At 42.8% G+C, this 10,114-nt stretch overlaps 1 protein-coding gene, 1 long non-coding RNA gene and 1 pseudogene across 2 annotated transcripts in view; 2 read left to right on the top strand and 1 right to left on the bottom strand.

Moving 5' to 3' along the window:
* Positions 1 to 859: 859 nt before the first annotated feature.
* fzr1b (fizzy/cell division cycle 20 related 1b) lies at positions 860 to 6,690 on the top strand. Its single transcript, XM_008337570.3, has 14 exons — positions 860 to 1,079; positions 1,432 to 1,623; positions 1,995 to 2,096; positions 2,203 to 2,266; positions 2,361 to 2,488; positions 3,298 to 3,380; positions 3,483 to 3,666; positions 3,771 to 3,836; positions 4,194 to 4,296; positions 4,508 to 4,689; positions 4,772 to 5,005; positions 5,669 to 5,773; positions 5,966 to 6,058; positions 6,142 to 6,690. The coding sequence occupies exons 2-14, from the start codon at positions 1,546 to 1,548 to the stop codon at positions 6,181 to 6,183; spliced, it is 1,464 nt and encodes a 487-aa protein (XP_008335792.1). The 5' UTR covers positions 860 to 1,079; positions 1,432 to 1,545; the 3' UTR covers positions 6,184 to 6,690.
* A 1,093-nt stretch (positions 6,691 to 7,783) lies between these two features.
* LOC103398826 (importin-13-like) overlaps positions 7,784 to 10,114 on the bottom strand; it is an 8,545-nt pseudogene continuing 6,214 nt past the window's right edge.
* The window catches only part of LOC103398825 (uncharacterized), a 5,809-nt gene continuing 3,684 nt past the window's right edge, over positions 7,990 to 10,114 (top strand). Inside the window, exons 1-2 of the long non-coding RNA XR_003049076.1 lie at positions 7,990 to 8,119; positions 9,588 to 9,623. This is a non-coding gene — a long non-coding RNA (uncharacterized LOC103398825). The remainder of the gene's footprint in view (positions 8,120 to 9,587; positions 9,624 to 10,114) is intronic.

Raw genomic sequence — 10,114 nt, 5'->3', positions numbered from 1 at the left:
ATTTAAGGCGCCACACAAAAGTCCTGTTACATTTTTAAGGAGGAACAGTTGGTCCTCGCGACATCGACGCTGCTGACGTGCTGCCTGACCATCGTGTACTGCTTTGTCCCCCCCCCCTCCGTCAGAAACAGATACGATCAACGGTAGACAAAACACAATCACTGACTTCATTAAGAGCATCAGGACCACCTTAAAAGTCAGTCCGTCTTTCCCTCTCCTTCCAGTATTTTGACAGAAATCAACTCCTGGAAGTGTTTAAAGACTACAGCTTTATCTTACTGTTTACAAAAACCCTTAGCTGTTTCGTCTACTTTAAGATAAATGCATACGCACAGGCCGTGGGCGCACGTACTGGTAATCACGATGTTATCGCCGACACATAGCCTTGGGTGACGGCACGCGTGATTTACACCTTAAGTTGATTTAGGAATATTTAAAAGAGAATTGAAAATGCGTTAAAAGGTGTTTGTGTAACTTTTTTGTAGCAGAAAAATGTCCCAGTCTTTAAATACGGTATGTTTTAGTGGAATAAGTACAGAGATTTGTGAATAATAGGTTATAATATTGAATAATAAACAACAACTGTGAATAAAATTGCACCTGGTGCGTGTAAGGGTAAAGTTTTATGATTTTTGTTCGGACTAAACGACGTCACTAAAGCAAGCGTTCGTTCGGGAAAGTAGTTTTTGTGCATCCCTAATGTTTAGGGATACACAAAAACTACTAAACGTAGAAAGCTCTTTATTGTGACAGAAAACGACGGTACAGCAGCGGCCTCCAGTGGGTCGCACCATCAACGAAAACCAACAGATCCACTTCACGTGCACTGACGTCATGGTGCCAGCGAGCGTCGCCACTGAGCAATGCTCTGACAGGGGCCTCGGAATTTCTGCTACAGCTGATTTCGGTCGCCATCTTTATCTTGAACATAAACAACAGCAAAAGGGCTCGCTTCGGCGTTTGCATGACACCGTGGCCTCTTTTCAAGGCAGCGACGTCTGCTTCCACCACCGCAGCGAGGACTCTCCCTTGTCCCGAGATGGCGGCGCCTGTGGGGACCTAAGTCACCGTGTCAGTCGGTAAGGAAGCGGCGGAGTGGCGAACGGGAGACGGTAAACAGTGTCTTTTAAACGTGCTGCAGTGATGCCATGACAACGCAGCGGATGTCAGAGTCGCGGCGTGAATCTTTTTTAAAGTAATATGTTGAAATATATGTCCGTTTTAACCAACTGTGGACGCGCATTCGCTCTCTATGAAAAAAAATAACGAAACCTTTATACGTATAACGCGTGAGTGTGTCGTCTGAACCAGGCCGTGTCATGTCACTATCATGTCTCCGTGCAACATAAAATGCCGCATTTTTATACAAATACTGATGTGTTTTTTTGTCCTTTTCACAACGATTTTATGTCCATGTCTCTGTTTTTATAGAGATGGGGCTGTTCTCCAGTTTTGTGCCTCACGGGGAGAGAGCGTATTTGTAAGGGGGCGGGGGCGAGGAGGGGGAGTAGTACACGGTCCTTGCTGCAGGTCGTCTCTGGGGACATGGACCAGGACTACGAGAGGAGGCTGCTGAGGCAGATAAACCATCAGAACCTGCCCACAGAAGTCCGTCTGTCGAAGGTGAGCCAAGTTATAATATATTTCATAATTTGAAGAAAAAAAATAAAAATATATATATATATACCGTGTATATATGTATATATATTTTAATATATATACATATACGGTGATATATATATATTCTTAGTGTGTGAGTCATAATTTAATTGTGTTCAAGTCACAGAAAAGTGTTTTGAATGAAGTCCAAGTGCGCTAATGGAACAAACAAACAACATTAGCCTCATGCTAGCTCGAAGTTACCACACATTTTCAAGCTACTTTTTCCATTTTTATTAAAACATAAAGACCAAACACTACTTCAGTACTCTCCATGTGGATGATTTTTTATTTCCTGTGACACCTCGTTCAAATGATCTTCTCTGTCCTCCCAGTGTGTCAGTGCCACCTGCAGTCCTGTCAGTGTCAAGTCAGGAGACCGCTACATTCCCACCAGAGCTGGAAGCAACTGGAGTGTCAACTTCCACTACGCCAACGTGATTACTTCATTGAGATGTCTGTTATGGTTTGACTTCCAACGCAGCAGCTTAGATTCTCACTCTCTCTCTCCCCTCCCCCCCCCCCAATCGTCTGTCTTCACAGGAAAACTGTCGTTCTCCCAGTCAGAACCACAAAGCTAAGGATGCTAGCTCAGACTCCAGCAAAGGTCAGAGATGTTGGTTCAGATGTTCAGGTGAAGATGTCTGTGTGTGTTACCGCGCTGTAATCTTCTTCTGTGTTTGCCCTTTTGTTTACCGCAGACACCGTTGCGTATGCTGCACTGTTAAGGAATGAGCTGCTGGGAGCAGGGATAGAAACAGTACCGGACGCTCACGTCGACGACCGGCGGCATGCAGTCCTTTCTCAAGACTCGCAAAGTCTTTTTAGGGTAGGTGGTGTTGGATTTACAACTTTAGCTTTGCTGCCCTCAAGTGGTTAAGTACATTTTAGAGTCAGTTTTCCAGGTTGAAGTTGTTGTTTTTTTTAAAGTCCAGTTGTCAAGTCTTTTTAAGCTTCTTGACATTAATTTTATTTCATGTCATTATATTGGACGGATAGGCAATAGGCATGGGCAAACTAAGGCACGGGGGGCCTGATGCGGCCCGGGCATGGGCAAACTAAGGTACGGGGGCCTGATGCGGCCCATCCGGCTTTTTAATCCAGCCCGCCAAACCTTTCCAAATTATATAATTTATATATATTATCATTATACTTCTGCCTTTTCCCTGCAATACCCACATTTCCCCAATAGATGGCAATGATAAAAAGCATTTTAGCCTTTATGCTTTATGACTTTTACATGTCATTTATCTTAGTTCACACGAACGCTCCGTCTATCTGCTCCTGACCCGGCCCCCGTTGTTCAATTTTAGAACAGTTGTGGCCGCGAGTCAAAAAGTTTTCACGTCGGAATTCTGTCACTCAGCTAAGCTAACACGTTGCTAACATCATAATCTAGGACAAACAAACATCAAAAGAGTCTGACTTGTGCTTGGGAGCAACAACGAAGGGCAAAAAAAAAAACCCAACACAAATGAAGGAAAGTGAATGTAGCAGCGTAGGTCGAGAACGCCCAAAAACCGAGGACCCCGACGCTACAATTTGTAACATAATGACCTTAGAAAGTAATCGAGAGAAGGTTATCTTGACCCTCACAGGCTTTCACTCACGATTTTCGTCCTTGTCTCTTCTGTCCAGTATACCGTCCACACTAAGAGATTGCCTTTTGATAGTGATAATGAAGTCTCTCCGTACTCCCTTTCCCCACTTAGCAACAAGAGGTACGTCACACCTTCGCCGCTGACCTCTGACAGATTTACCGCTGTAGAATTGATGTGCCGTGGATAAGATTTGTCTCATTGTCTCGGCGATTGTCTCTCCAGTCACAAGCTGCTCCGATCTCCTCGGAAACCAGCCAGAAAGATCTCCAAGATCCCGTTCAAGGTCCTGGACGCCCCTGAGCTGCAGGACGATTTTTACCTCAACCTGGTAGACTGGTCGGCGGGAAACCTGCTCAGCGTCGGTCTGGGAGCCTGTGTCTACCTGTGGAGCGCGTGCACGAGCCAGGTGGGAATCGAACGCACAGTTGTGTCGTTCGAGGTCCGGCATCGCTTGTGGATCGTTGACTCCGTCTGCGGGTGCTTAATATAAGGCGTTCTCTGTTTTAACAGGTGACAAGGTTGTGTGACCTCTCGGTGGACGGAGACTCCGTGACGTCGGTGTGTTGGAACGAGAGGGTGAGTTGACGAAAACGGAACTGATATTGTATTTTAAATACAGTGTTCCCTCTCTATATCGTGATAAAAAAACATTTTGTAACCTAGCCAAAAGACATCGCTGGTAGCTTTGTTTACCTCGAGGAGATCGAACACCGCATTGGCTAATGCGTCGTAGCATCTCTCCGCCCTTGTCTGTCCGCCACTCGTTCACGTCGCTGTAAAGTTTGTGCTCTCGTGTTTGGTTTTCGCGGTGGGTCTCGGAACGCGACTACCGCGATAGGAGAGGGAACACTGCACAAGACATCTAAACGCTGGTGGACATAGATGTTAGCTATGATGTTAGCTATGACAGCTATGTTGCTCTGGGTTCATTAGGGAAGTTTGGTGGCTGTCGGAACGCACAAGGGCTACGTCCAGATCTGGGACGCGGCTGGAGGGAGGAAGCTGACCAGTCTGGAGGGTCACTCGGCACGTGTAGGTCAGTCACAGAGCAGTGTTTTTTTTTTTTAAACGTTTCAACAATTCTGTTAATCACCTCAACATGTTGACAAGACGGGACTTTCTTTAGTTGTTGTTTCCATCGGTACTGCGTGTACATTGCGCTGCCAATCAGATGGCGTTACGCAATATTCCGAGTTATGCGATCCCTGAAATGTGAGTGCCGCCCTCTGTCACTCTTTGTGATGAAGGTGCCTTGGCCTGGAACGGGGAGCAGCTGTCGTCTGGAAGTCGGGACAGAGTGATCCTCCAGCGGGACATTAGGACGCCCCCTACAGGTGAGAGGAGGTTGCAAGGTCACAGGCAAGAAGTATGTGGTCTCAAATGGTCGCCTGACCACCAGCACCTCGCATCTGGAGGCAACGACAACAAGGTGAAACGTCAATTCTTCGTGTATTTGATGGTAGGATATTCGAAATACGTAAATACATAATTCCTTTTTTTTTTGTCTCCAGTTACTGGTATGGAACAGTTCCAGTCTGTTACCTGTGCAGCAGTACAGCGATCATCTGGCAGCAGTGAAGGCCATCGCCTGGTCTCCTCACCAGCACGGGCTGCTGGCCTCGGGAGGAGGCACCGCTGACCGATGCCTACGCTTCTGGAACACACTTACTGGTCAGGCTCTGCAGAGTACCGACACTGGCTCCCAGGTCTGCAACCTGGCCTGGTCCAAACACGCCAATGAACTGGTGGGTACACACACAAACACGCCAATGAACTGGTGGGTACACATACACACACGCCCACATACCGTATTTTCCGGACTAAAAAAATCACACTTTTTTCATCCTTTTCCTGGGTTTTAAATTACTTATTACTTGTATATATAAAAATATATCATTTCACGTTTTTATTTTCACACTGACAGCCACTAGAGGGCACTCCAGGCTTGTGTACCAGTATCTGCTACTCCTGTACCACTAAAAATTGACATATTTTTTTTATTTTCACACTGCCAGCCGCTAGAGGGCAGTGGTGCAACCTATACTCCAGAGCGACTTATTAATTCATTTTATTTTTTATTATGCATTTTCTGGCTATTGTCTTATTAAAAGTCATTTTAGTTTTATTTGGTGGCCCAAATGGGATGTAGCTCAGTGGTAGAGCACATGATTTGCATGTATGAGGTACTTAGCTCAATTCCTGGCATCTCTAATACTTTTGTGGCCTAGTGGTTAAAGAAGCAGGTTAGTGTCTGGGAGGTCACAGGTTGGATTCCACCTGCTACTGAGGTGCATTGAGCATGGCACCGTCCCCACACGCCGCTTCCCCCCAATGTACAATAGAGTGCTTTGCTTTTAAATACACAACACACACACCGTAGCTAATTGATCTTCTTACATTGGTTCCAGGTGAGCACTCACGGATACTCCCAGAACCAGATCCTTGTGTGGAAATATCCGTCACTAACACAGGTGGCCAAGTTGACAGGTCACTCGTACCGGGTGCTGTATCTGGTAAGAAAACTGCTTCTATTTTATACAGATCTATGTTTTTAAGCATACATTAGGGCAAGGGTGCCAAACCTGAGGTACCGTAGTGTATATATATTGGATTACGGGTGCCAAACCTGAGGTACCGTAGTGTGTATATATATTGGATTACGTTTTTTTGAAGCTACAGACGCTGTTGTTGTTCTTCTCATTAAGGCGGTGTCACCTGACGGAGAAGCCATTGTCACGGGAGCAGGTGACGAGACCCTGAGGTTCTGGAATGTGTTCAGTAAAACGCGCTGCACCAAGGTACGACATGTCGACAACTGAAACCTTACATTCCCCTGATGATGAACAGTTTGGTTTTACAGGAAGACGTTTGTTCCCTCCAGGAATCGAAGTCCGTGCTGAACCTCTTCACCAGAATACGATAGTGAACGGATATCTGCCATAACAGCATCAACAACAGGAACGACCACCAGACCGATCTCCACCCGCAGCCATTTTTTTTTTCTACTTCGACTCGCACCTGTCTTTCGTCGTGAGGTCACTTGTCTAAAATTATAAATAGTAATAATAATAATATCGATACCAAGCAGACTATTGTCAGGACATATGTAAAATGTGTTAAGTGGTTTCTCTTCCGTTGTGTAATAAAAAAATGTTTTATTAAATATTAGCAAATAGTATACATACATGTATGAAAGTTCTACTCTGTATCATGTACAAACAGACAAACAAACAAACACGTGTTTAGGAATGACCTCTGTATTGTTTCAGAGAGTAAAAAAAAAAAACAACAGAACTTTTACGATGCTTTGGTGGGGAGGGTTTCTATATTTTGATAATGCGTTAAAAAAAACAAAAGATTTACAGTGGTAAACATCCGAAGAACAATAAATGTGTGAACACAGAGAGCTGCTCATGCAGCTGGAAATAAAGTCCAGTTTATTGGTGCTTTGTCTCATCGCAGTGGACGTAAAGTCAGATTGTAATTTTATAGAAAGTCAGATTTTTAGGTAGGAAACACAAGAGAAGTTAAGAACCCCTTACATTTTACAGTCTGGATTAGTGAAGTAGCTAACCTTTGTCCCAGAAAAACCGTAAATACTACTTAAATGTAAAAAAACGGAGTACACAAAGTGTAAAATATAACTATTTCCTCAGTTTAGCAAGGTCAGCAGGGGAGGCAACCAGTACTCCACCTCACCTCAAGGGGTCGTACGTGAGCTGAAAGTCGGCGCCAACGTCAAGGAAGTAGTAGGTGAAGAACAGCGTTTTCTATGCACTTCCGGTTCCGACTCACTATGGCTTGTATTTCAAGACGGAAGTACTTCTCAAAACTTGACTTCCGCGCCAACGCCGGAGCTAAAAGGTTAGCTTTAAACTACGGGACACTAAAAGAGTCGTTATTTTTAAATGTACCGGTACGAACGAAAAGACTGGCTGCGTGGCTGTCCTGTAAGAAACCGCCATTACTGCTTTCCCTGTCTTTTAATCTTATCGTGTGATAACGTCTGGACTAACTCGGGATACTGTGACCTGAAAAATGTGAAAAACATTAGCATCCACAATGCTAAGGTGACGGAAAACCGAGAGATACAACCATGGACTTCGTCCGTAAGTAAAGGTAAGGCTAAAAAATGTTTTTGTTTTTTAAAAATAACATTATCAAATTGGTAGACAACCTTTGATAAAAGCAGCAGAATTTAAAGTTTGAAATATAACTGAACTTTTTACTGAAGGTCCAAATTAAATGTGTGCTGCACTCATTTCTATATTTTAATTTGTTGGTAAATGTGAATTTCTTAGACACAAGAAGGGTGCTCTACCCATTTCTATAAAAGAAACGTTCTTTGTAGGACAAATGTGACATTTTTGTTTAGTGGTGCTGAACCACTGTGTTGAACCACGTATTTGGCGCCCTCAAGTGGCGGTTTGTTAAAATTGTTGACGCAACAATTTACCCAATGTTGAATCAATAAAGTTAAATTAATAACAATAATAACCATAATTACCACATTTCAAATCACACCAATGGTTTTCTTTTTCTCTAATGGTAATTTATTACAAACATGGCACAGAAACTCATTCTTCACAAAAAAATAATTCACTTTCTCAAGTATATTTCTTGGCTTTAGTGTTGTTTAGTGTCACTTTTGGCATGTTAACAGATGAACTTAGAGTACAATGTCGGCGGCTAAGGTCAGTAATCCGAGTATCCTGATCCTTGCAGGCCTCGGCAGAGCAGAGAGAACTCCCTGACGATGTCCTTCACGCGACGCTTGTTGGTTTGCTCCCTTCGAAGAAAGGCACATATGAGACGTATCACAGGACACGATAATACACCTGAAGGATTCAGAATACACGGTAAGATCAGTCGATACCTTAGCAGCTGCTGGGTGAAGCTGTGTTTCTGTTCCTCCGACACCTGAGCTGCAGGGAATCCCGGAGTCTGCAGTGTTTCTTTTAACCACTGAGGCAGTGAAGTACTGTGTCGGTTCAGACTCAGCAGAACTTCGGAGTAATGTTCTGTTAAACTTTGTGGACAACCACCAGCCACTGCCTGAAACAATGGAAACATAAAATATACTATTGGAAAATGAGTAGTAATAGTACAGATAAAAATATACGTACATGTTATCAGGTTCTTAATAGTATTTCAATTTGTGGGGTGTCGGTCGGAATGAGGGAAAGGGGGTGTAAAAATATTTGTCCTCAAGAGGGAGCATGACAAAAAATAACAGAACCACTGTGCTAACTGAAGTGAGCCTGTTAGCTTGTTTGGGTCCTTTCCACACATGTGACAGGTAGCAATTTATTATTTGGATACCCTATGTAAAACAATAACATAGTAATGTATTTTGTTATGACTAATATGTAAATGTTAATTTAGAAAAATGTTGCGTAAAAATTTAAGTGAATGGACACAAGGCCACGTTACCTGGAGGACAGTCTCTGTCAGCAGCTTCCCGTCACTCTGCAGAACTTCACCCAAAGCTGTCATGTCTTTACAGCGTGGCAGCAGCTCTGTCTGTGGGAAAAAAAAAACAATAATCAATGAGTGACTGAAATACAATTTAAAATAAATTTAGAAAATTGTTTTTCAAATGACTTACAAAGAACAGAATGGCAGCCTTCACTGTGGGTGTCTCTGGACATTTGAGTGAAAGAATTCCTGCAGAAACATTTTTTTAAATGGTTACAGGGACTTTGCTGTAGTGTGTAAAAAAAAAAAAAAAAAATTAAAAATATATTTTTTTACATTAAAAAAATCAGATTACAAATAGAAATAAGTTAAAGAAAAATATTTCGTTTGTTTTTTTTTAATGGTATGCCTCGTCTCTCATGATATAATCACTTTTCCCCATATTTGGCATTTCCAGATACTACAGATATTTTATAAGAATATTTAGATGTTTATGTCTGGCAGTGTCCTATACATTTTTATACAGTTTTCTCCTCATCAGTTGAATGGACAAACTACAGCTCCTATACATTTTTATACAGTTTTCTCCTACGAAACCAGAAATGATTATCACTGATAATTTATCATTTAAATCATCAGTTGAATGGACAAACTACAGCCCAGGGGCCTTTGGGTGAGCTTGCCCAAATTATATTATAAAATTAAATTATCATGAGGCTTCTGTCATATTGCCTTTTCCCTGCAATGTCAGCATTTGTCCAATAGATGGCACACTCCAGGGGTGAGTTGTATTACTCTTAACTTCACTGTTGTGCCTGCCCTTCGTTTGAACTATCAATGCTCAGTAAAAATTAGTTAAAGAACACAATATCAGCTGTCACTTCTGTCATTGTGTTTTTTTGCCTGCAGTGTCAGCATTTGTCCAATAGATGGTGCACACCAGGGGTGAGTTGTATTCCTCTTAACTTCACTGTTGCGCCTGCCCTTCGTTTGAACTACCAATGCTCGGTAAGAATTTGTTGAAGAACACAATATCAGCTGTGACTTCGCCACAAGATGGAGTAGCTAACTGCTAAAAGCTAATAGCCGGCAAGTCATAAAGGTTAGCTTGTGTATTGACTCTTTTACCTACCACAGTAAAACAGTGCCTTTTTATCCAGTTGCTCACACAGATACAAGTCAGGCTTCCTTTTCAGGATCTAAAGAACAAAATTTTACAAATGACATCATCAGTACGGCGGCGTTGTGTAAACAAAGTAAACATACGTAATGGCCGTGTGATTAACCTGAGCGTGAAGGTGCATAAACGACTCTGCGATATCGGGATGATCCTGCACGCCTGCGGCAGAGGTTAATACCTTTAGAGCCACGAATAACATCTCAACGTGACGTAGCAATTTTTTTTTGTTTTTTGTTTCTCTACATCACCTTGTTGA

This window comes from Cynoglossus semilaevis, unplaced genomic scaffold (genome assembly GCF_000523025.1).
Source record: "Cynoglossus semilaevis isolate Cse_v1.0 unplaced genomic scaffold, Cse_v1.0 scaffold436, whole genome shotgun sequence".
NCBI lineage: Eukaryota > Metazoa > Chordata > Actinopteri > Pleuronectiformes > Cynoglossidae > Cynoglossus > Cynoglossus semilaevis.
This window is presented reverse-complemented; position numbering and strand designations above follow the sequence as displayed.